Here is a 26,801-nt window from a genome sequence, read left to right on the forward strand (position 1 = left end):
GAACTCCTCTCGCGGTCCATTTAAACAACACACACGTGCACGCGCATGTGTACTATAATGAGCCGTAGACATTATGCCTAATTATGTATTAGACTGTGTTGGAGGGCTTAACAAAAGCTTTTGAAAAGGGACAATTACGTTTGTTGCTTGGTTACGTCGTTAAAAATATACCAAATCAGTGCAGATTATAGTGGGCGACGATGCACGTGCGCACCAAAATGGACAAAATTCGAGTCATTAAGGGGGCGAAAAAAAAAGACAATTTTTTAATTTATTTTTTTCAGCTGCTGTTAAGACAAAATAAAAACATACAAAGTGTTGCGGATGACGCGAGTTCTTCCTGCCAGTCCTGCTGACGGCTAATTTGTTTTCCGCCACTTGAACTGGAATTGAATTGAGACGGTCTCATTTGAATCATAGTGAACTGGCGCCGGCGCACCATTCACATTCTCATTCTATGGATTCAATGGCTTTGGACCGGCCCCATTCAAGGCCAGACGAGGGGGTCGGTTAAACGAGCTGGCCCCGGCGCCAAAGTCGGAACCGTCGGAAAACTTGCGTTTACGCCGCGAGACGCGACTAACGTGGCCAGCGCGCTCGGCACAACGGCCGCGGCTGCTGCTGTTGATGCCGCTGCTGGTTTGGCTGGCTCGGCTGGCCTGGCGCCGGGAGGGTGGGGGGGAGGAGGCAAATATGAATGCAACAGATGGGATTTTAAAATTCAGCGTGGATTGTTCATCAAAACAGACAAAACAACAGGACATCTGTTTACCTGCTGGAGTGTCGGCGCTCCTCGCCGGGTCCTCGCTGTCGTCGTCGCAGGCCTCGCTGGGGCTGTAGTGGCGAGGCTTCATCAGCAGGGACTTCCTCTTGTTGATGGGGGCGCCCCGCGCACCTTCCTGAGCGCTCCGCTTTCGAACCGACGACCCGTACGGGCTGCGCGCAAAACAATCGTTACTGTCAAGGCTCTTTGCGATTGGGTGCTCAGGCTGATAAAACCGTACCTGTTTGTCTCAGCAATAAACTCATGATTGGTCAGATCTGTAAAGAAAAAAAATGTAATTAAAAAAACAAAACACAGCAAGTTCATGCTGAGAGACAAACAAGGCTTTACTGTCGTTTAATATCATCAAGTCTTAAAGGGATATTTTACTTATTTAGCCATTTTTGGCAGTCAAACATTAATATTTTGCCTATAATGAATTTGATATTTTCATTATTTTTCCAGTACAATTAGTACCCTTAAAAACACACTTTTTTATTTTTTTTTGACAGAACACAAATGAACAATTCTTTGACAAATCTTGTCAATACAACAACAAATAAAGGACAAAAAATATATACAAACACTCGGACAATCCAATTTTGCAACTTGCTGTCGACTGAAAATGACATCACAAGGGCTCAGGTAAGCAATCGCAGCTCAGCTTGTGAATGTCACATGACCAAACCTTGAAAACAGGTGATTGGCTACCTGAGGCCTTGTGATGTCATTTTCAGGCGACAGCAAGTTGCAAAATGTGTTTTTAAAGGTACTAATTGTATATGAAAAATAATGAAAGTATCAAATTAATTATAGACAAAATATTAACTTTTTATTGCTATCATGGGATAAATAAGTGAAGTATCCCTTTAAACAAGAAAAAAGTTGTAATTTAACGAGGAACACCATCACATTCTGACAAGGAGTCCCAAACCCTCCTTTTTAATGTTACATGGAAAAAGTTGACATTTTAACAGGGAAAAAAGTTGGACTAACCAGCATTAATTTGGAATTTTATGAGAAAAAAAAAAATTATGAGAAAAAGTTGCAATTTGTGACAACACTATTATAGTTAATGAAAAATAATAAAATAAAAACTAAAATTGAAAAAATATTTTTGTTAACGAAACAAACATTTTTTATCATGTACTTGAGAAACACTCCGTATATTTTTAAAAACTAAGTCTAAAACTAAAACTTTTTTTTAACTCATTCACTGCCACTGACAGCTAAAGACGTCAATTTTTGCACTGTGGCTCACTGGGTAGTGCTGCGGAGCTTTGGCCTGCAAACATGAGGCGACGGTTCGAAAGATGTCAATTTTTATTGGACTGGTGGTAAATGAGTTAAAAGTGCAATAAACCAAAGCATTCAAAAGTAAAAACTAACACATCTTCCCTAAAACCTACTGGTAATTCAAATTAATTAACTTCACTTAAAAACAAAATTCAGAACAACTATAATGAAAACAAATTACGAAACTATTTGTGAGAATTAAATTACAATCTTTTTGAAAATAAACTATCACAAAATCTTATAAAAATTAAGCCATAATCTTACAATTAGGGATGTTTAATACACTTTTTTTTTTCAAGTACTCAATTCTTGAGTAAGCACCGATACCACTAGTACGTTTAATGCATAAAATTTCCGACATAATAATAAGTAAGACCTATACATCACCAATTAGCATCTTTTCTTTTTTCCATTCTTGCAATTTCTAAATTGTAGTTCTTGATCATAAAACGGCCACATCGACCTCCATTGCGAGTACCGTTACCTTGAATTAAGGCCGGGTACTGACCCGATGCCGATACCTGCTATCAGTACTCACCCATCTCTACTTACAACAATTAGTCTTAAATCCACGAGTATAACGTCATAGATTTATGAGAATAAACTAAGTCTGAACTTTCTAGAAAAAGTTGCAGTTGAAATGAAATACAAGACTTGGTTGGAATTTTAAGAGGAAAAAGATGCAATCTTACAAGAATAGCATCCAAATGCTTCAATCGAATGTCGGGAAAAAGTTTTCAGTTATTAGCATGACGTTGAATTTTCATTAGGAAAACAGTCATAGTCTCAGGAAAATAGTTGTAATTTATGAGAATATTATTTTGCAAGAAAAATGTTGTAATTTTATTCATAAAAAAAACTCATGATCTTACAAGAATGGAGTAATAATTTTACAACAAGTCATAGTTTATTGAAAACAAAGTTGTAGTTTTCTTAAAATGAAATTAGATTTTTTTTTTTCCCCCCCATGAATTAAGTCTTATAAGAATTAAATCATAATAAACAAAATAATTGGTTTCAGGAAAAGAAGTCGGAATTTTACATAAATAAAGACTTATTTTTAAAATAATAACATCCAAATCTGTTAATCACGAGGAAAACGTTGTCATTTTATGAGAAAAAAAAAAGTTACACTCTTAGCAAAAAGTGCCGTAGTGAAACATTTATGGGAAAAAAAAAGTAATTTAATAGAATAAAATGCTGTCAATTTATGGGAAAAAAGTGCATTATGTCAGAATATCATATTTGAAAGTTATAAATAATAAATTGGAGAATTACAAGAGTTGTGTGGAAAATTTACAAGCAAAAATGTGATTTCTATGAAAAATGAAATTGTAACTGTATGGGATAAAGTTAATCTTATCGAATAAAGTTTTAATTAAAAAATTAAAAAAACAATTAAAACAATTAAAAAAAAACATCTTAATCTCATGGGGAAAAACGTAAGTGTCACAATATTACAAAATGTATATGACTTTCTCCATTCAAAAAAAAAAATGTAGTGCCTTAAACAAAAGATAGTTTGTTTGTTAGATTGTTTGCAATCACTATAAGACGTGTATTTGTATAGCAACTGGAGCTAGCGATTGTAATCTGCATTTTCATCGCGCTAATGCTATTTTATGTCAAATGTAAAAAAATTTTTAACATTAGCATTATCGCTCAATGCCTTTCAACTCAATCACAAAACAAAAGGTTAAACATATTATTGTTTGGTAAAATAATACCATCGTTTTGTATTGTGAGTCTGCGATTGGTTGGCAACCAGTCCAGGGTGTCCCCCGCCTACTGCCCAGAGCCAGCTGAGATAGGCGCCAGCACCCCCCGCGACCCTTGTGAGGAATAAGCGGTCAAGAAAATGGATGGATGGATGGATGGATGTATTGTGAGTTACTAGCCTAGCCTACTAGCCTAGCCAAAAAAAAAACATGGTGTTAGTATTTCAAATTGGTATCGTACAGTTTCTACAGCAAGTGCGATTTTTAAAGTACCACATGAGCTTGAAAAAAAAAATAAAAAAGTAAAAGAAAAAATAGCTTCCCTCCTCCATTTATGGTTTGGGGGAAATGTCAGCATAAAAACAAAGATGCGGACACTTCATTGACGTGAAAAAGCTTTTTCATTCAGTCACACGTGTCCTGTCCTTTGACAGCGCTGACAACTTGATTGAAAATAAACAACAATAGTCATAAAAAGACAAATAATTAGCTTTTCATGCATCTCACCAACATGAATTAATAACGACGCCTCTACAAAGTCCTGACGACTTGCATGGCATTTCCACTTTCGAGGTTTTCAATCACACACTCCTTAACTAATTTGAGCCGCGGTTCCAACTGAATGAAGTTATTCCCACGTGAGGAATCAAGCGGCGGCGCTCCACTTCAGGCCAACAATATCACACAAACCAAATCCACCGTTAGTAAAGTTGGACGGTTGAACCTGCGCCGCGAAAGCACGATGATAAGTGGAACGTGTGCGTGTACGCGCGCGGCTCACCTGGGCCGCACGTTTTCACGCTCTGCTCCTCGCCTTCAGAGTCCATCTGGAAATTAAAAAAAAACAAAACGTGAGCACAATCAAGTCCAAAAATGATTCATACCCTGGCTAAAGCTCTTAGCACAGTGGATATAAAAAGTCTACACACCCCTGCTTAACTCATTCACTCCCATCCATTTTCACAGAAGCAATCCCGTTCGCTCCCGGCTGTTTTACTGGATTTTGACTGATTTTGCAAGGCCCACAGAATATTGTGTTCAATTGCTATAAAAACATGGACGCTACCAAAAGAAAAATTAAAGCCTCTTCTTTCATCAGGATAAAAAGTATATTTCTGTCTGTTTCCGTTTTGCAGCAATTAGCGTTAGACTACAGCTAAGTTTCATCATTATTCACAAATCAATTTAGAATTGTGAGTAATTGAGGTTTTTTTCAACATGGCCCTAATTGATCTCCTTTGCTTTGCTGCCACCGGCTGGCCGTTTACATAATAACTACCATTTCTTCAACCGTTCTTTGCAGTTGCGAGGCTGCATCAAAGCATTCTGTATGCTCTAGCATAAAAAAAACAAAAAAACGTATAAATACGTCTTTGGGACACTTAAAATATTTAAATAGAACGTTTTTACACGTTTTTGGGAGCAAATGAGTTAAATGTCAAGTTTTGTGAGATAAATGTCTTTCAAAACTTTTTACAGAATTACTGGGATTTACAACCTGTACGACGCAAATTAAAATCTTTTAATGGGAAACTAATAATAATGAGAAAAAGTACAATAACAAGGTTGCATAAATGTAGACACCCTTAATAAATTTAATTAAATTTAAAATAAATTTAAACTAATAAATTTGCAAAAACACAAAAACGCTCTGTCAAATTCCAAAGGCATCTCCTGTGCACAGCTCTCTTCAAATCACTCCACAAATGTTCTAATGGATTCCGGTCTGGACTCTGGCTGGGCCATTCCTAAACTTTTCATCTATTTCTGGTGAAGCCATTCTTTTCTTATTTTGAACATGTGATTTGGGTGATTGTCATGATGAAAGGTGAAGTTCCCCGTCATCTCCATTTCACATTGATTCACCTTGATCTCATTTTTTTGTACATTTGTATTGGGGTGTGTAGACTTTTTATATCCACTGCATGTATTGTTTAATGGTATGACAGAAATGTTGCTTCGGTACGAAACGCAAAATGTATAAAACTGCTTTTCTTTGCGTAGACAGGAACAGATTTAAAGGAATTTAAAATGAAATAGAGTCTCAAAGAAACTAAATAATGTATGCAAATAAAAAAAAAAGGTTTCTTTTTCAGTTTGTGTACCAGGAAACAGTTTGAGCAGTTGGAATTATAGTGCTCTAAAAAGAGCCACTGGGCATTTGCGATTTCTTTGCCTCCATCTACAGTCACGTGATGCTGTCAAAAAGTGAGTGAACAAGTTTTACATACTGCTAATAAAACATCGCTAACCAGAGGTGGAGCCACACTGTGTTTGTTTGCAGAAATGTGCAGCTCCAGTTACTGAAGTTCCTTACCTATTATGTTACCAGTTCTGATGAGATTGTAACTAAAATTATGAATACAAATACTTGCTCTGTTATACCCCAACTATAGACAACAACAATATATCCCACCACAACCCTTGAGGATTTTATTTTATTTATTTTTTTTTTTTTAATTAGAGGCTAATTGTTCTGCGAAGTTGTTAAATGACAGTTTAATGAACCATTAACATTCATTCCCCAAAAATGGAGGCTTTTTTTTTTTTTTTTGTGCCGTTACAAACAAACAAAATATGAATACGTTCCAGTTCAATTTGTGACTGACAGTCCAGCCCAAAAGTTGTTAATATCGGAGCCAAATTTGGGTATAAAAATGTGAAGTCAGTTTGAAATCTCTCATTCCTGTCAAACGTGGCACACTGGCTGAAATGGAAACAGTCCACATTAAAGCACTTCATGATAAATGGGAATATCTTTTAGATGGAAAATCATACAAGAAAGTGACAAAATATGGTATGAAGTTGTTTTACATGAAAAAAAAAACAGCTTAAATGTAATCATATATATTAAAATTTTATATAGGCAAGGCAAGTTTATTTGTATAGCACGATTCATACACAAGGCAACTCAATGTGCTTTACACAAAGAAAGGCAACACATATGCATCAACAAACAGTAGTTAACATTCAGAGAAAGAAGAGAAAATAAAATAGGCTACAAAATTTACAAAAAACAAACAAAAAAAACATTGTCAATATTAAAACATTATTCAGCAAACTTTAAAATAACTAAAAATAATAATTAAAAAGGAAAAAAAACATAATTGATTAAAGCTGTTTAAAAGTCCTTAATCAAAGGTTTGAAAAAAAAAAAAAGAAAAAAAAAAAGGTTTAGATTTTTCTGGATTTTGACTGATTTTGATTTGATTCATCAGGGGAAAAATAATGTATATTTCTATCTATCTGTTTCCATTTTGCAGCAATTAGCATTAGAATATAGCTCAGTTTCATCATTATTCACAAATCTGTTTAGAACTGTGGGGAAAACAGCCAGTTGCAACATAGCCCTGGTTGATCGCTTATACTCTGCTGCCACCTGCTGGCCGTTTTAACTACCATTACCGTTATCTTCAGTTTAGAGGCTGCATCAAAGCCTTCTGTATTCTCTAGCGTAAAAAAAAAAAAGAAAAAAAATGTATAAATACGTCTTTGGTACACTGGTAATGTTTAAAATAGAACATATTTATACGTCTTTGGGAGCAAATTAGTTAATAACGATTCGTAAAATCATGATATATGCCGTCATAAACATTAAATGACGTCAACTACGTTTTTTGTTTTTTTTTAATTAATGGGCAGTGCAAACATCTAAGTGCAGCGCTGCCTGGTCAATAGGTTGTGGAATCAAAACCACTCGCTAACTATGGCCAGCAGATGGCAGCATTGTATCTCTTTTCAATGGACTGCCGGTGTATGAAATTACAATGAAACATGGCGAAATCTGATGAAATCTGGTGAAATAGAACTTTTTCAAGGATGATGTGAGCCTTTGTCATATTAAAGTTTTTTTTTTTATAATGTGTGGCAGTAAAAGAGTTAATGAAAATGTACTTTTGTCTCCAAAATATAGACGTCATTCGACTTCAATGCAGAAATGTAACTTTTCTTTGGTTTGCTCAAACAATTTTGACCACCCCATTAAACAGCACGAGCTGTACTTTAACTCATGATTTGCACCTGATATGAATCCCCCAACCCTAACTAGGGTGTCAGACGAGGGGCCAACGTGTCAAGAATGTAACCGAATGATGTCGCTTGTTGGAGTGTCATTCGCACAACAACACACCAGGAAAAAAAAAAAAAGTAAAAGTTGGGAAAAGGTGACGAAAAATTGAATTACACAAAATAATGACATTATAGCGCCTCCGCTTCGGCGTGCGCGTGCGTGTGTTTCGAGCAAAAATAGTGGCAAAAACCCATCCACTGTGTCCGTGTGTTGCTGGTGGCTCCCAAATCAAAGCTATTAAACGTAATTATTCCAGGCTGATGGCGGCGTATAGTGGTCACCAGCCAGCGAAATGTGTGAGTCACAGGATGCGCTGTTACTTTTTTTTTTTTTTTTTCCTGGTAATGGCAAACATGACTCCTCTCTCTCGTTTGCTGTTGTGATTGAAGGCACTGACCTGTCATACATTTATAATAGGGGAGCAGGTGTGGCAGTGATGGACCTTAATTTCCTTTAATAAACCTTTTTATGTGGCGCACTCTTAATGCCACGCCGAGCCCTCGGAGGTCCCGCTCGTAATAGCTTCATTACTTTTGATTACTGCGGCCTATTGAGACAAACAACTCCCAAACACTATACATTAGCTGGCGTAAAAAAAAAAAAAAAAAAAAAGAGTGTACCTCGTTAGTTTGGAACACTTTTTCCTCACGCGCATGTGCACACATTTTGTGGAGTCAAAATGTCTTCTCACTTAAGTGTCAAAAGTGATGTTGCAAGTGTAGCTAAATAGATGATAGACTTTTTTTTTATTTTAATATATACAGGACTGTCTCAGAAAATTTGAATATTGTGATAAAGTCCATTATTTTCTGTGATGCAATTAAATAAGCAAAAATGCCATACATTCTGGATTCTTTACAAATCAATTATTTTAATATTGCTGATTATGGCTTCTTTTTTTTTTTACTTGGTCTGAGGAAATATTATTTAAAATAATATTTATAATAATGTATATTATCAATTATTATATTATATTCATTATATAATTTATATATATTATATTTATAATTTATAATAATATAATAATAATAATAATAATAATAATAATAATGATGATGATGATAATAATAATAGTAATAATAATAAATATTTTGAGGTAGGATATTTGAGTTTTCTTAAGCTGTAAGCCATAATCAGCAATATTAAAACAATAAAAGGTTTGCAATATTTCAGTTGATTTGTAATGAATCCAGAATGTTTGGCATTTTTGCTTATTTAATTTCATTACAGAAAATAATGGACTTTTATCACAATATTCTAATTTTCTGAGACAGTCCTGTACATAGATATGAATGATGTTAGTTGTAATGTGTTTATTGAATATTTTTTTTAAAGTGATTCTATGAGGGTATATGGTTAAATTTTTGTCAGACTAAAATTTATTTAAGAAAAAATACAAAATGTTATAGCAGTGTAATGGCACTTAACATATATTTTTCTTTTTAATCCGTATTTTCAGCTATAAAAAAAAAAGTCAACTCAGTTTTATGAAGTCAAGTATAATTTTCTGTATAATGGAAAATTGTCATAAAATAATAAAATTTGTATTTTGTGTATTTTATTCCAATTTAAATGATTTTGTCCTCTAATATATAAACTCATTTTTTAAAAATCGGGTACGCAATATAAATGTCATATTAACACAAAAGGCTCTTCTGAACGAAGAAGAATTCTGTTGATTTTTGTAACATCACTTTTCTAGTTTAAAATGGCCATCATATCAGATGACCAAGTTTGCCAAGAGGTCTGTATATTTTATTAAAATTATTGTGTTTGTTTTATGCAAAATGTAAAAATAGGTCACAATGTCAAATGTGAAGGTTTGATGTGTTTTATCAAAATGATTTTGTCCTCCAGAGCAGCTTTCAAACAACATATGACAAGCGTGAGCACCACAACTACAATGATGATCAAACTAAAGATGTTTAAAAAAAAAAAAAAAAAGTCAGATTAAGACAACACACCAATAACTACAAATAGAGAAAGCAACATCAGCATTTCCAAATCCTTAAACGTCAACAACTCGACAAAGCAGTTTTAATTTCTTATTTCAGTGTTCTTTTTATTTACCTTTGATTGTTGTTTGGAAGGCGCCGTGTTGGGAAAGATGCCAGCTTCACACTGCTCGGCCTTATCAACGCTTAGCTCGTCTCTCAGGAACTGATCATCTGCTTCATTCCCTGCATTAGAAAGCACACACATTATATATATATATATATATATATATATATATATATGTATATGTACACACTTAATTATTTATTTTATACAGTAACGTGGGTGACAGTGTAAATGTGTATGTGCACAGGAACACGATGCAAATTGATTGCTCGACAGGGATCAAATTGCTCGCTTCTAATTAATACAAAACATCCAAGTGGGAAAACACGCGGGAGCACAATGACTACATTCAGCCCTGCTCACTTCACAGATCTTATTATGGAATTATTTATTTATGTTAGCTTTGGGTGGAGAGAGAAAAAAACAAAACATCTTAATTATAGCTCACAGAGGGGGGAAAAAAATGACAAAAAAAAAAAAAGATCGTCTGGAGGGATTCATTAGCATATGAAAAAAGACTCATGACTATTTGAGTTGGTTCATCATCTGCTGAATCATATTTATGCGCCCTTCAACCCCCCCCATCCTCTCCCTCCCTTATAGACACAAATGACGCTCCTCCGAGGACACTTTGGGACCCCTCCCTCGGTGCGAGGGTCTCGCCGGCCGATCTTTCCCTGTGTTAATCTGGCCGCTCGCTGTCCTTGAGCACCACCCCCCCGACAACCCCCTCCCCAGCCTTAACCCCATCTGCTTGCATTCCCAGCACAGAGGGGCGAACGGGCCGCGCCTGGGGAGGTGGGTCGGGGTGGGCGGGGGTCCGGCGGTCATGAATAACCATGGCCTCGCACCATCGGAGATGCTGCGAGGAGTGGAAAAGCGCTGATTGTCTTGTTTGATGCTGCTGTTTCCTATCATTATTATTATTATTATTATTATTATTATTATTATTATTATTGCTCTTATAATGACTGGAGTGTGCAGCTGCTGCGGCGGATATCCACCGCTGACCTTGAGTTCGGCGGCCTGCTTATCCTGGCTCTCATGGCGTAATTAACACAGTCGCTATTGTGATGGAGTACAGCCACAACTCCGAAGCTTTTTTTCTTTTTTTTTTTTTATTGCTTTCAGGCAAAGGGAGCGGGAACAACAGGAATTGTCAGGACGTGGCGTTGTTTGCATTCAAACGTGATTAGACCAGAGTAAGATTTCCAAATGTCAGCTAGCGCGGCGGCCGTCCGTGATGAGATTTGAATACAATTGCCGCGTGGAAACCGTGCTCAGGAGCCTGCTTCTCTTAACCTCTCTTCAGCAGTATCATTGTGAATTATAGGCAGCGGATGGGCGCTCTGTGCAAGGTCACTGTCTGGTATACAACCCCCCCTCCTCGCTTTCTCTACTTGTTTTTGTTTCCCCTTCTCGAAACACGACCAGCGTGAGGGGTTAAAAAACGGGGCGAATGGATTTAATTATGGAATGAATGGAATTATAATGCGCCCGCAGCAAGTTTTCCTCCTTATTTATTAAAGCAGCTGATGGGCCAGGTTTGATGAGCCACTTCTGGCATAATTGAGTCATCACACAAAGAGGCTTCCTCGCATTCAGAGTGGTTTTATCAGCGGCAAACAGACCTGATTACTGGCAATTACACTCTGATCTAGGGGAGGAAGGAGCAGAGGGGGGGAAAAAAAAAAGAAGAAGGGCGGAAACGTGCAGAGGGTAACTTGTGTGTGTTTATAGTTTACCCCGGGAATAATTTTCACATTAATTTTACATGCTAAGTGTTTCTGTTTATGTGTAATAAAGGGCGAGAGATAGACGCTTTTACTTTCATATTTTCTTGTAATGAATGTTTGGCGACACGGGAGGCTTGATCTCATTTCGCCGCGGAACGTCGCGAGGGGGGGATAAAGTTTCCACGGGAGGCGGGACAAAATTTGGCGACGTAGCTTATCGCTGGTTCTTATGATATAATAATGCTGATGACCAATTCTAGTATTTTCAACCTCTTCCGATTAAAGTCAATGAAACGATTATCCTTGGTGTTTTCCCCGTGGCGTTGACCGACAATCAAATTAAATTTGACTATTTTCTCTACCTTTCAATCAAAGTCAGAAAAAGGACGATTGTTGAGGTCTCAAAGAGATTATTCTGTGTGGCTGATTTTTCCTTTCCAAGATACTCTGCAAATCATTCAGGGCAGTGCAAATATTCATGGATACACATACACTGATAATCAGGTCAAAATACGTTTGTTTTTTTTCTCTGCCTCCTTCCAATCAACTTATCATTAGATGTCTCAAAATGATTATCTGGACCAATTATAATGTGGTGTGTGGTGTGTTATGAATAATTTTTCTATCCACCTTCTGCTCAGAATATGGTCACAGCGAACGGAGTACACTCATACCGATAATTTGACGCATGATTCCTCTTTTATGATCTAAATCAACAAGGCCCAATTGTCAGATGTCTCTAAAAGATCATCAAGACCGATAATCCTGCTTGTAAAACAGTCGTGGATGGCAATCAGAAATGTTAGCAAGGTACACACATACTGTACTAATAATCCGACTTTATTTGAACATTATGCCTCTCTTCTGATCAAAGTCAGCAAAGGTACAATTGCCGGATAGCTCGAAAAGGTTATGCAAAACAGTTATCGTGTGGTGTTGGGTGTGCTAAGCATGATTGTTTCCTCTCCAATCTGCTCAGAAAAACCTTTGGTGATGACGATTGGAACATTTTTTCCTCTCTTCTGATCAAAGTCGGAAGAGGCCAGATTGTCAGGTGTCTGTAAAAGATTATCCAGACCGATTATCCTGTGGTGTAGGGTGTGTCCAGAGTGATTTATTTTCCTCCATTCTGCTCAGAAGAACAGTTGCATATGACAATCATAAACATTAAATGGGGTAGACACATACCGATAATCTGACCGATGGTCTAGACTGAGAATTGTTACTCTTTTCTGATCGATGTCAATATAGGCCCGATGTCTTCAAGAGATTATCCGGACATGTCAATCCAATCACTCTTAACACACTCAAAATCACAGGATAATCATACCTTGTGGTGTCGGGTGTGTTAAGAGCGAGGTTTCTGCCTTTGATCTGTTCGGAAAATGTGGGTGCTGATAATGGTAAATGTTAAGTAGAGTTCACATATACCGATAATCAGGCCTAATTTGAGCATTATTCCTCTCTTCTGATCAAACTAAAAAGGCCCGATTGTTTAAGAAACTTTACCCGGAGTGATTATCTTGCGGTGCAAGATGTGTTAAGAGATTTTTCTGACGCTGATCTGCTTGGAAAACAAAAGTGTTCAATATTTACGATAAATGTAGAGCTCCTTCTGCTGTGCCATGCTCTGACTTTGATGCAATTATTGATGGAAATTAAGTAAATGTAAGATTTTTGCAAAAGTTGCCCCTAAATGATCAGTATTGCTAATTAATTAATAACCAAAATGTCATTTTTTTTACTAAATAAAATCATTATTGTTAGATCCGTATTTTCCGATATACTTGTTATAAAACAAATGAAAAAAATATGAAAATGAAAATTCTTGAAGTGAAATTATAGTTTTACTTGAATATTTATTCATTTTTTACAGCAAATATTGCATGAACTAGTGGTTTATTTGGCGGTATAAAAAGGTGAATTCAGTTTTTCAGGAACATATTGAAATTAAAAGAGTCCGCATTAAAGCACTTCCTAATGCCGGATGTTCTCTTTCTCATTTAATGACAGATGCTCAAAGCATCGTATATGATTTCAAAGACAGATGGTCTTTGATATCAATTAGACATTAAAGGAAATTGTTTTCTCATTTAATATAATGACAAAGTGATTCATTAAAATTCTCAACTGACATCAGTTTATCCAAATCAAGCCATTGGATCGCAAGCAATAATCATTGAAATGTTTTATTTCACAACCGTAAAACAATGGTTACATAGTTTTGTATTTCATTATGGTCAGACATTTCCACACTACAGATTATTGCTTAATTGCTGCATCCTGTGAATACAATCCTTGATTTCCACCCACAAGCCAAATCTAAAGTTTGTGTGACGGCAGCAAAAGGTCAGCTGGCTGCAAAGTGATCACACACAACACACCTTCTTTTCTTTTCTTTTCTTTTCTTTTTTTCCCTACCCGTGGTCAAATTGGATTCAACGAACATTGTGATTGCTTTTGCCATTTTTCATTGACATGCAAATGGTTCGCTGGTGAGCAAATGAAGCTCGGCGCCGAGATTAAAATCAACTTCTGTTCACCGAGTATAAACAAGTTGTGTGTTTTTTTTAAGACGGCGAGAGAGCTACCCTGTCGAAATAATTCTCAAAGACGGAAATAATGTGTAAACGTATTTATGTCATGATCTTTTCCCCTACATGTATTACTACTTTCAATTTGGGCGGAAAATTGGCACTGCAACTGGAAGTTTTATCTCCGTATGATTTCATCTGAAAGTACTTTTTGTTACTCCATCCATCCATCCATTTTCTTGACCGCTTATTCCTCACAAGGGTCGCGGGGGCTGCTGGCGCCTAGCTCAGCTGGCTCTGGGCAGTAGGCAGGGGACAACCAACCAACCAATCGCAGGGCACACAGAGACGAACAACCATCCACACTCACACGCACACCTAGGGACAATTCGGAGCGCCCAATCAACCTGCCATGCATGTCTTTGGAATGTGGGAGGAGACCAGAGTACCCGGAGAAGACCCACGCAGGATCGGGGAGAACATGCAAACTCCACCCAGGAAGGTCCGAGCCTGGACTCGAACCGGAGACCTCAGAACTGGGAAGCGGATGTGCTAACCACTCGACTACCGTGCCGCCACTTTTTGTTACTAAACCTTTAAATATGAAATATACGGGTAACTTGCACTCAAGTTATCCATCACTTTAAAATCATGATCATCAAATACGGGGATAATGATGTATGTAATTATGATGACACGCTTATGCATTTATATATATATATATATATATATATATATATATATATATATATATATATATATATATATATATATATATATATATATATATATATATATATATATATATCGGATTTTCAGGGAGTTCGACACCACTTCTTTAATCGTTATAATATACCACAGCTGGGAATTGGTTTTATCCAGCACTCTTTTTTTATCTGGATTGTATTTTGCATTGGAAGTCAAATTACAGTCATTTGAAAGACTTTTTGGCCCTTTTGAACAAATTTAAGACCTCACCTTCTATAAATATGAGAATTATGTGGAGTGACATGGCCCCAGTATTACATAACCATTTTTCCAATTGTATTGTATTGTATCTGTATTGTATTGTGTACAGTATATGATATAAAACTTAAAACTTAAAGGTATTATTCAAGACCTCACCATCACTAAACGTAAGCATTAGGAGTGAGGGACAGCAGGGGCTTAATATTACATCACAATATTTCCCCATCATATTTTTCAACAAACTGTATGGACCCGTTAACAGCAGGTTTAAGGAAGACAGACACACTTTTTTAGGCCCCTTTGAACACATTTAAGACCTCTCCTTCACGAAACATGACCTCAGTAATGGGTGAGCTCAATATTATGTCACTATATTATTAATAAAAAAATAAAAAAAAGCATTTGTAATGTATGAGAAGCCCAATTTAAGGCTTTCGTTTTAGGACATTTGTAAGGCCCCTTAAAATTTAGGGCCTCCCCTTCACTAAATATTAATATTAGGAGTGAGTCGAATTGACTCTATGTACTGTATATATGTTATTTGTCAATTAGGTGTACACTATTTTAAATGTGAATGTATTTTGTCATACAAAGACAAATGTAAGAGTTTAAAGGCATTAAATGCCCCGTAAAATTTAAGACCCCTCCTTGACTAAATATGAACACTAGGAGTGAGCGACATTGACGTATGTACAAGTATGTATATATATTGTTTTCCAATTAAGTGTACAATATTTCTGTGTTATTTTTTTCATGCAAAGCCAAATGCAAGACTTTTGAAGGCATTTAAGGCCCCTTCCATCAAATTTAAGACCTCTCGTTCACCAAATATGAGCATCAAGAGGAGGCGAAATGGGCACATTATTACTGTATATCACAATATACTCCGATAATGTATTTTAATATACTTTTTTTGATCCCCGCACAACCAAGTGATCTTTGCCATCTTTGAACAGAGGCTTGAAGGATTAGGTGTCTTTTTTTTTTTTTTTTTAAGCATAATTTCTTAGGATCCACGGACATCGTCGTTCCCGTTAAATCTTGAAATGAGCAGACACGTCCAACAGAACAGCCTCTCAGCTCTCCTGCAAAGTGTTTGTGCCTTCTGCCAAAGAGGACTTTCATATCGTTTTGCTATCTTATCCCCTCTCCAAGACAGACAAGCTTCAATAAGAGGACAGCGCTCCCAGAATTCTTACCAGACAATTAGGAGGCTGGCTCGCCACGACGGCTTCAATGATTTGCTATGATGGCATAACTACAGGGGAAACTTGTTATTGGAGCCAGTTAGCAAGCGTCCCAATGAAAGAGTCAGATGGTGACACCTTTGCCGTGGTGATTTTTTTTGGGGGGGGAATCTTGTCATGGCGTTCCAAAGTCAGTCCCTCTAAATTGAGTTCATCTGGAGCCGGACCACACGGGTGGCGGCGAGTCCAGAACGTTTCTTCTGACATCAGACAGCCAATTGCTGCTTTTTTTGACCACATTTTCGCTGCTTTTAGTTCTCCTGTCATATGAAGATCTGCGATTTTAGTTGCTCATTTCAATCCAATTAATGCCGAGTCTAATAAAATTAGTATCTTCTCGGCGCATCAATAGCAGAGTGGATGCTACACCCTTCTGCCAAGGCACTCTCAGGCTAGTTGCAATCTTTGAATGGTGTTGTGAACATGCTTTGCCTAATTTGGGGACAGGTGTTCGGGGAAAAAGAAGTTCCAGGCCCCCGGTGTAACAATGAGCTCCGTAATCCCGCCCAAGGAGGCTCTTTTTCTTTTCTTTTTTTTTTGCATGAATGCCACCAGGTGGTCCCCAATTGGGAGGTACATATGAACCGTTCCGCTTAATCCTCCCCCCCGCACAAAAGGCAGGTCTCCCGTGCAAAAAGAAGAAAAGTTTACGTTGGACACGCCGCCTGCGAAAGGAGTCAGTGATTTCTAATCAGATTGCACTGAAGTGAACAGCTCGCATGGCAGCTGTAGTTTTCCCAGGGTTAATTACCTTTCACTGCGCTCTCTAAATGAGTCAGCTGTTCCTGTCATTAAACAACTCCACTCTTGCTCTCACACGCACGCGCACGCACGATTGGCGACAGGATGATGATGTATGTTTACGCCCTGGAGACTGACCGTAACCCCAACCATAAGAGTCGCTCAGACCAATCACAACCCCGCCCACTGACCTTATACTCGTTTAAGATTGGAACCATTGACCCACTTTAGAAATGGTCTTAATCCTCAAATTGAACACTTTAGACTGTGCGCTCCAAAAGTACTCAGAATGATGGGTCCACCATGTTGCAGGAAAAACAAGAAGCAAAAAAAATCACCCACAATTGTAAAACTTGAGTTCTTTTGCTTTTTTACCTCAAAAAAAAAAAAAAACCTACATGAAAAAAATACATTTCCTCACATAATAGGTAAAACCAAAAAGTGACAACTGCAGTACAAGCGTATCATAGCATGCTAAAGCTAACATTAACCAAACCTTCATTCCTAATCTTCACGCACTAAACAAAAAGCGTATCATAGTATGCTAAAGCTAACATTAACCACACCTTCATTCCTAAACTAAACGTACTAAACAAAAAGCGTATCATAGCATGCTAAAGCTAACATTAACCACACTTTCATTCCTAAACTAAACGTACTAAACAAAAAGCGTATCATAGCATGCTAAAGCTAACATTAACCACACTTTCATTCCTAAACTAAACATACTAAACAAAAAGTGTATCATAGCATGCTAAAGCTAACATTAACCACACCTTCATTCCTAAACTAAACATACTAAACAAAAAGCGTATCATACCATGCTAAAGATAACATTTACCACAACTTCATTCCTAAACTAAAGATACTAAACAAAATGACCAAATCTTCTTCTTAATATGTACCAGAGTACATTTTTCTCCAAAGTTACATCAAATGAAGTAATTTGATTGTTTGTTTGTTTGTTTGTTTGTTTGTTTGTTTGTTTGTTTGTTTGTTTGAAGTCTTTATCTGAACATAAAAACAAAAACACTCAACAAAATCTAAATAATATCATAAAAAAAATAATATAGCCATGAAAAATTACATATTACAAAAATTCACTATACAATGTACCAGTACTGTACCACTTTGATTCTTTCGCTTTTTGTACCCAAAGGATATGTCAAAATTGTGTGTCCCCACATTGCAGGAAAAAAGACACTCCTTTTGGTATGACAACAATCTATAACAGCTATTTGCGTCATGCCAAAGCGAACACAAATGAACGTCATACTCGATACCAAATTATACAAAAACAATATTCACCTTATAAATATATCAGGTTATCTATTTTGGTTTTTGTCCCTAAGCATATATATATATATATATATATATATTAGGTACAATTGTGTTCCCAAATTTTACACAAAATCACAAACACGCATTTTCAAATTATAACAGCATCACAAAAATTAACCATAAAATGTACTAGTTTGGGTCTCATTTTTTTTTCCCCTCACCAAAAGTACATAAAAATGAGAAATAGAGGAGAAAAATATTAACAGACACACCTGGTTTGCTTTAACTACAACCCTATCTATGGAAAATTCCGACCATACGGAAATTTCCGCAATGCAACGCACCTTACAGTTATACGGTGTAAACAAATGCTGTATTGTATTGCTTTTGCATGTGACTAGCATACAGACCAGGATTGTTAGAGTAGTCGAATGACATTTAATCACATTTTGAAATCAAAATAATACTCACAAATCAAATGACAAAGTCCAATGCTTTTCAATGACTATGTTTACATGCAGGCAATAACACTTTTAAAACACGAATACTGGCAATAGTCGCGTTTTGTAAGGCCATATAAACACACGCAAAAACCCGAATATGCTCTTATTTGGGCTTTTAAGACCCCTGGCTTACCCCTTTCATAACCTGTATGATTGGCCATATATACGCCATCGGACTACCTCGATTGCTGCGAGCATACTCGCTATTTTCTTCTTCGTCTTCTTTTCTTCTTCTTCCCCTTTATTGATTTGCAAGGAATCTTGGTCTATGTAGTAACTACTTGTATGTCCGTCCCACTCCTTTGAGGATGCTCCCTTGAATACATTGATTTCTCCGCTGCGTTTTCACATTATGTTGAAACTGCCAGTTTGTGCCTTTATACACACACAGTATATACAAGTATATAAGTCTATGCTTCTGTCATGTAACCCACCAGAAATACTCAAGCCGGTGTCAACAAACATGACGCTCGCAGCAAAGAACCACACTACTGGAGCAAGGAGGAAACCGACTACTTCATTTAGTGTGGTGAGTGACATAAGTATAATGTCTTTTATTGAACGTAGTAAATTAAAAGCGGAAATGACATTATTTACGTAATTACGTTGTCCAAGCATCGCGTTCCGAACTGGATATTCCAATTTTCTCTATTGCCATTTAAATACATGAGCAATATGCTCTATATGGTGTCATCAAGTAAACATATTGCCATAATTTAGCTCGCACTACATTCAGGTTCTTCTACTTCAAGGAGGAGAAGAAAAGAAAAAAAAAACGTCCCACCGGCGAGCACAACTTCTCACCAAATGTAGGCCTATATGTGCACTTCTGTATTTGTCACCTCCCCAAATCATACTCTAAAAACATCAACAGTTATATTATTTTTTTATTTTATGTATAGGAGCCACCTCCCAACGTAATTGCCATCGTCAGGCAATGGCAAAGTGAATAGAGTACAAAAAAATATTGTGACTGTCCTTACCTCGATTGTTTCAGAAACCGGAATTCTGACCTTAACCCGAATATTGACTGCATGTAAATGTAGGAAAAAACAAAAGCGGAAAAAAACAAAGAAAAAAACAGTTGACGTCAGTTAACGTTATTGGCAGAACTCGTTGGGATTTCCGTTAACGCTAATTACCGTTCTTGGCAGGAAAAGTGTTAAGTTTGGAATTGTCCATAACAGCGACTTGCTTCATGCTAAAGTTAATGATAACCGCACAAACACCGATGATAAACTACAGGCTTTAAATCAAATTACTGTATTCACCTTAAAACGTATCAGTTTGGGTCTTTTATGTGCCACATGTTCATTCCAAAAACAAGAAACACACCCACAAACTTTAGGATTTGCCTACAGCCAAAGCTAAAGAGCAACTTGCGCGAGGCTAAAGCTAATTCAGCTGAATTAGGCCTACATACATAACAAAAACTCATCCCGAAAATATATACTTAAATGTAAAGGTGATTAAAAATCTGGGTACCAACATTGGATTCGGGTTTGACTACATGTACAACCCTTGCTACGTTGTAGTAGCCACTTGCTTTATGCTACAGTTAACTATAACATTTAAATAATGACACAAGCCACATTTCAAAGATTTTTCACCTTCAAATGTACCAATTCAGCTATTTACATTTGTGCCTAAAAGTTACATTAAAACTATGGGTCCCCAACAAAGTAGGAAAAACAAGAAGAAACACACTTCACACTTGACAACAACACTAGAAACAACTTAACCACAATCTCAAACTATAGTATCAACCCCACAATTAGATAAATTACCCTAAACTGTACCAGTTTATATCTTTTACTTTTGGTCCCCGAAAGTATTACAGCTATTTTTTGAATTTAGCTACCACAGTTACAATAACCTGACGTGCAATTCCAACTTTTCCTAAAAACTCACTCTTAAAAAAAACAAAAAAACTCTTAAAATGAACCACCAGTTTGTCCGTTTTGCTTTTTGTCCTCAAATGTTATGTACTGTAAAACATATATTTTCCTGTATTGCAGTCAAAATAAGAGACACACATACACACACTGGCTGTAACATAACCATGTCCACAACTTTGATAAAACTAAAAACTATATAGCTCCACATTACAGGAAAACAAGGAAACACAAACCTTAGGTTTTAACTACACCCCTAGATACAGTATACAGTACAGTGTTTTTGTTTTTTTTTTGTATGTGTGTGTGTGGGGGGGGGCAATGTATATTGAATGTTTATCAGCATATTTTGAATAATTTGGGAGGATTAGCCCCCAAAACCCACCCCAATGTACAGTATTTAAATTGCTGTCAACTGCTTTGTGAAAACATGTGAACAAGGCAAAACACATTTTTTAAAAATACAAACGACAAAAATGGACGTGTTTTTCATGATATGCGGATTTTCGTTATTTGCTGGCTGAAACACACGCCTTGCGGTTTGACTACATCTGTAGTCAAAACCTACATGAAACATATTGGTCCCCACAAAATACAAGAAAAACAGGAAACACACTCTATTTTGTCCATTGCTTTTTTAGTCTTGTCAATAATCAAAGACCACTGATTAATCACACTATATTTAGGATCCGATATTAACAGTGACCCAATGGGCTGGGGCCACCAAGTGACCGTTTGAGGCCACCCGAAGTTCATTAATACGAGGCCACCATTACGAATTTCATAAATAAATGCGATGAAATCAACGCATTTCTTCTTTTTAAATGAATATTTTGATTTGAACCACTTAAACAGATCAATCATCTTTTCTCTTTTTACCCCTGCTGTGCACAGTCGATTATCCCATTCAATAAACATATTCACAAGCATAGTCTTATAAAATATTGATGCATTATTATTATTATTATTATTATTATTATTATTATTATTATTATTATTATTATTATTATTATTATTATTATTATTATTATTGTGGAAGCATTCCCACATATGTTATTGTGATTTTTATTCTCCACACTTTTTTTTTTTAACAACTCACACATAATACTTCCAATTTCCATAGTTCAAATTTCAACTAGCTTAAATAATTCACGCCTTCCCAGGGTATTATATCGTTTGATTACACATCACTTTACAGTATTTGCACAATTTAACATCGAATATCAACTTTTTCCCTTTTTTGGTCATTTTCAATGTGGCAGTCATTGAACTTTCCACGCCCACTTCCATATATTCACTGTAACTTATCATTACCAGGTGTCTGATATTGCTTGGTGGCACAGTTGGTAAAGCACATTGTCCAGTAACCAGGAGGTTATAATTTCATAATTTATCTCTCAATGTGCTTTCAGCATTACCGCGCAATTTCTCCGGAAATTGCACTTAGTCTATTTATTATTATTATTATTATTATTATTATTATTATTATTATTATTATTATTATTATTATTATTATTATTATTATTATTATTATTATTATTATTATCATTATCATTATTATTATTAGGGATGGGCGAGTACCGATACCAGTACCGATGAGTACCGATGCCTTTTTTCAAGTACTCGAGTACTCGTGACGCAGACGAGTACAAGCGACCGATGGCAGAGGGGGAAGACGTTAAGTGAGTCCTCCTTGCTTGTAACTGGCGCTAGCTTGCAGCAGTTTTTCACCAAAACTTCACCGGTTTGGAAATACTTCAGAATTGTGAATCATTTTTGTGTTTTATTTTGAGCGTTAAGACTAGTGACGGTGCTGTTTTTTTCGTCAAAATTAAAGGAAATATATTTGTTTAAAAATATCTTTTAGTGTTTTTTTTTAATTTGTCAAAATGGACTACTGGTATCGGCAGTTGGTATCGGTATCGGTGAGTACTGAGGGTCTGAGTATCGGTATCTGTCTGAAAAATAGTGGTATCGAACATCTCTAATTATTATTATTATTATTATTATTATTATTATTATTATTAGGGCTGGGAATCTTTGACTGTCTCACGATTCGATTCGATTACGATTTTTGGGTCCACGATTCGATTCAGAATCGATTTTCGATTCTCGATTCAAACGATTTTCGATTCAAAATTATTTGATTGACAAATGATTTCTGCTTCAATTTACAGATATGCACAACATTGTCATGATGTACTCCAGTCGGCTTTGCAAGACAAAATGACAAATAGAAACATTAAATTGTCTTTTTTTGTTTAAACCTTTACTAATTTTGTATTGTAAGCGCCTTTTTCCACAAAAACAGCATGTGGGCTACAACTGCCTTTTCCCCTTCTTCTTCATTTCTAATTTAAATAAAATCGATTTTTGGATATTAATATCGATTCGATTCGATTAATACATGAGAATCTCGATTCTTTTATGAATCGATTTTTTGACACACCCCTAATTATTACTATTATTATTATTATTATTATTATTCCATCCATCCATCCATTTTCTTGACCGCTTATTCCTCACAAGGGTCGCGGGGGGTGCTGGCGCCTATCTCAGCTGGCTCTGGGCAGTGGGCGGGGGACACCCTGGACTGGTTGCCAGTCAATCGCAGGGCACACAGAGACGTATTATTATTATTATGAACCACAAATAAGTCTACATATAAAATGATCAATTTTGTTAAGTATTGTTTTGCCTGTTTTGGCACCACAACTTAAAGTCTTAATGTTGTACCCTGATAAAGCACATAAAGTTCATCTTAAATGTAAATATATATCATTGGCGTAAATTATCACCAGTTATGAGTATGGGAATGAGTCAGGAGAGCATTTTCTAAATTAACGTCTACACTTCAGGGTCATGATTTGTCTTCAGTGGACTAAATTTAAGTAGCGGGCACGTTGGTATCCATGCATCTATCCAAGTACAATGAAGGTCACAAACGCTGGCCACTGTTGACATACTGTCATCAATCGGGAACGATCCGTCTGCTCATTGAGCCGAGTGGCTCTGAACGTTTGGGGGGGGTGTTTTAAGTGATTTTTGCCACTCACTGTACGCTAAAATCCCTTGGCCACCTGGATTACAAACTCTAGTCCTTTAACTCATGCCAGTATAAATCCGTGTTAACTCGGATTTACCTCTGGCATATGAATTCTCAATCTGCATAAAGCTTTGTTTGGAATGAGTCGAACATAAGTATTTCACGCGGCAAAGGATGCCCACTGGTGAATTGGACGTTTTGTGTGTGGCGCGCGCACGTCGGGACTTAGCTCAGACGTCGGAAAAACAAAAGAATGGACCAAAAAAAAACAACAACCTTCGCCGGTGTTTATGACACGCGTTTTGACGACGTCACCTCGGCGACGGCTGTAAAGCGATTCCTTAGGCTGACGTTTCACTCTGTTGGTCGCCAAGAAGGACAGCGGAGATCTTGATAAGAAGATCACGATAAAATAAAATATGGCGCGAGCAGCCAATATCCAAACAATCTCTCTCCCGTACACACATATACACACTTGTGGGCCTGCACAGTTAAGCCCGACTATTTTGTACTTAAAAGGTTAGCGGGGACGCTTTTTTTGGGCGAGTTTGATCCATGCTTGCCAAAATCAGCAGATGGTCCATGAATATGATTATGGGCATCAATAAAAGGAGTAATCTTGAACAAAATGTAAATTTGACTTAAGTCCAGGCTTTACTACACACAATGGACTTTAACCCACTTTCCAGTGCATGATAAGCTAATGCACTTACATTGTGTAATGCAACCATCGTTGCTGCTGCCACCAAAAACGGCGTCCAAAACACAACCAAACGGTACTGGTGAGTGGATCAATGCAAGTTTCAATAATATCAATGCTAGCATGATGAGATGGATACTTTAGTTTCGGTGTTGTCAAATATAGGCCAAGACTTGTATCAGACTCATTTTGGCTGGAGGTGAGCTGGAGCCAATCCCAGCTGACTTTGAGTAAGAGGCGGGTTACAACCTGGACTGATCGCCAGCCAGTCACAGGGGAAATTTCTAAATTATTGTATTATCCTTTTATTTATTTTTTTTAATCATTTTTTGATAGTGCAATGAAGGGGAAGAATGATGTTTTATTCTTGTTTTGTATTTTCTGAGCACATTTTTTCCATTAATATGCGGAATGCTAATTCTTCATTTCAGACGGAAAATCCAGAAAACAAATGCAAAAAAAAAAAAAAAAAAATTTTTAGCAAATGAAAACTTAAAACTGAAAAATATAATATCATATGTTCTATTTAATTATAAACTTTAGCCAGACCCTATCTTGGGTTTTAACTAACGAATAATCCAAAGGGCAAAGGTCATGAAAATTCAGACAGATTTAGCAATTTGATGATGTCGTCACTTTCATGTATTAAAACGCATCCGTATTTACCGGTCCTGCATTGATTTGGCATCAATGTTGTAGCTTGTTATCGGAAATTAATACTAATAAAATAATAAGAAACATGCTAATTAACAAAGTAAACTAAAAACGAGATGCCTTTGAAAAAGCAATGACTAATTGAAACTACATTTTCTTTTGATAAAACTATAACTTTAATCATAGAAAAAAAATGTCCTTTGTTTTCGTTGTTGTCAATATCATGTGTGAGCTTTTTCAGTTCATTTGAAATGTAAACGTTTACTTGATTACACAATAGCACACCTCAAATACTCCATAAAAACAACTAAAACTAATACTAAAACTAACTAAAGCAAAAACTGACAAACTTGCTCTAAAAACTGAATTTTAAAACTAAACGGCTCAACCCCGGAAAATGTTCAAGTCCGAATAAGCGACCAACAATTTGACTTTAACGAACGTGCGCCTCAATACCAACCGATACAAGCAAACAATTGCTTCACTGAAGTCTGCCATCAAATCACCCCAAGTGAAAAGCAACGCTTCTATTCTGAGCATCACTGAGACTGACCCTCCCACTAATTTACTTCCAAATCGTGACCCCAAAGCACAAACGCGTCTAAACGGCAAAGCTCAACTTACCCTTCTCTCACGAGCTTTCGTTTTGCGTCTCATGGTGACACGCGAGATGGGACGGAGCACGAGGATTGCAATGAGGTGGACTCGTCCGCCACACTGCTGGGTAGATTGTGTGTGCGTGTGCGTCACCCAAAACACCAAGCCTTTTTTTTTTTCTTTTTTTTTTAGCCTTTGTGTCATTCACTTAACAACCAATCTCATTAGCTGCCGGGCTACAATGCGCTGAATTATGTTCTGTGTAAATACACCACATGGTGCTCCTCAAGGAAAGGTCTTTTTCAGCACACACACACACGCACACGCATTTTTACCAAAAAAAAATGACTAAAGGGATGACAACAGACTGCACCTGAATAGAATAATTACTTTGGGGTGTGTCATTAACATAGCAGTAGCATACGAGACTCAGCTCAGAACTTTCAATAATCATTACAAAAATAAATTAATTAATCTGTGTCCTTTAAAAGCATTCATCATCCTTAAATATATGTGGTCAATTTGATCATAAAATATTGTGATATAATATTGAGCCATGAGGCCGCAGATTTGACCATGCTGTAAAAAATCCACGGGGCCTTCATCTGGTGGTCACTTTTAGTAAAAGGGAGGTCTTAAATTTGAATTTGGCTGCACCCAACTATGAAAACCATTCATAAAATATATATATAAAAAATATATAGTTGGAAAGTATTTGGATGTAATAATTAGCTCACTGTGTGTGTTCACATTTACTGAAGGAGAGGTCTTAAATCTGATTTAAAAAAAAAAAAAAAAAACTTAAAAAGACTTCAATTGTCCTTCCTTTAACCTGACGTTACGCTGATATAAAAATGTTCGATACAGTATAATCAAAATAGACTTAGACTTAGACTTAGACTTTATTGATCCCTTTGGGATGGCTCCCTCTGGGAAATTTACATGTCCAGCAGCAATGAGAACAGATAATAAAATAAAACATAATTAAATT

General features: G+C 36.6%; 1 protein-coding gene and 1 long non-coding RNA gene across 8 annotated transcripts in view; one reads left to right on the plus strand and one right to left on the minus strand.

Annotated features, from left to right (window-relative positions):
- The window catches only part of LOC144017676 (uncharacterized), a 121,270-nt gene that overhangs the window by 43,507 nt on the left and 50,962 nt on the right, over positions 1-26,801 (plus strand). For both annotated transcript variants that reach the window (XR_013283227.1, XR_013283229.1), the window contains exon 6: positions 19,356-19,447. This is a non-coding gene — a long non-coding RNA (uncharacterized LOC144017676). The remainder of the gene's footprint in view (positions 1-19,355; positions 19,448-26,801) is intronic.
- The window catches only part of st18 (ST18 C2H2C-type zinc finger transcription factor), a 68,522-nt gene that overhangs the window by 37,449 nt on the left and 4,272 nt on the right, over positions 1-26,801 (minus strand). For 5 of the 6 annotated variants that reach the window (XM_077519449.1, XM_077519441.1, XM_077519452.1 and 2 more), the window contains exons 2-5: positions 9,917-10,026; positions 4,559-4,604; positions 1,005-1,041; positions 773-936 (exon numbers count right to left, since the gene is read on the minus strand). In XM_077519449.1, coding sequence (XP_077375575.1) covers positions 773-936; positions 1,005-1,041; positions 4,559-4,604; positions 9,917-10,026 — 357 coding nt within the window. Of the gene's footprint in view, positions 1-772; positions 937-1,004; positions 1,042-4,558; positions 4,605-9,916; positions 10,027-25,837; positions 25,924-26,801 lie in introns of those variants that run through there. The other variant, XM_077519460.1, reaches the window with a different exon arrangement.

Source organism: Festucalex cinctus, chromosome 1, assembly GCF_051991245.1.
Source record: "Festucalex cinctus isolate MCC-2025b chromosome 1, RoL_Fcin_1.0, whole genome shotgun sequence".
Classification (NCBI taxonomy): domain Eukaryota; kingdom Metazoa; phylum Chordata; class Actinopteri; order Syngnathiformes; family Syngnathidae; genus Festucalex; species Festucalex cinctus.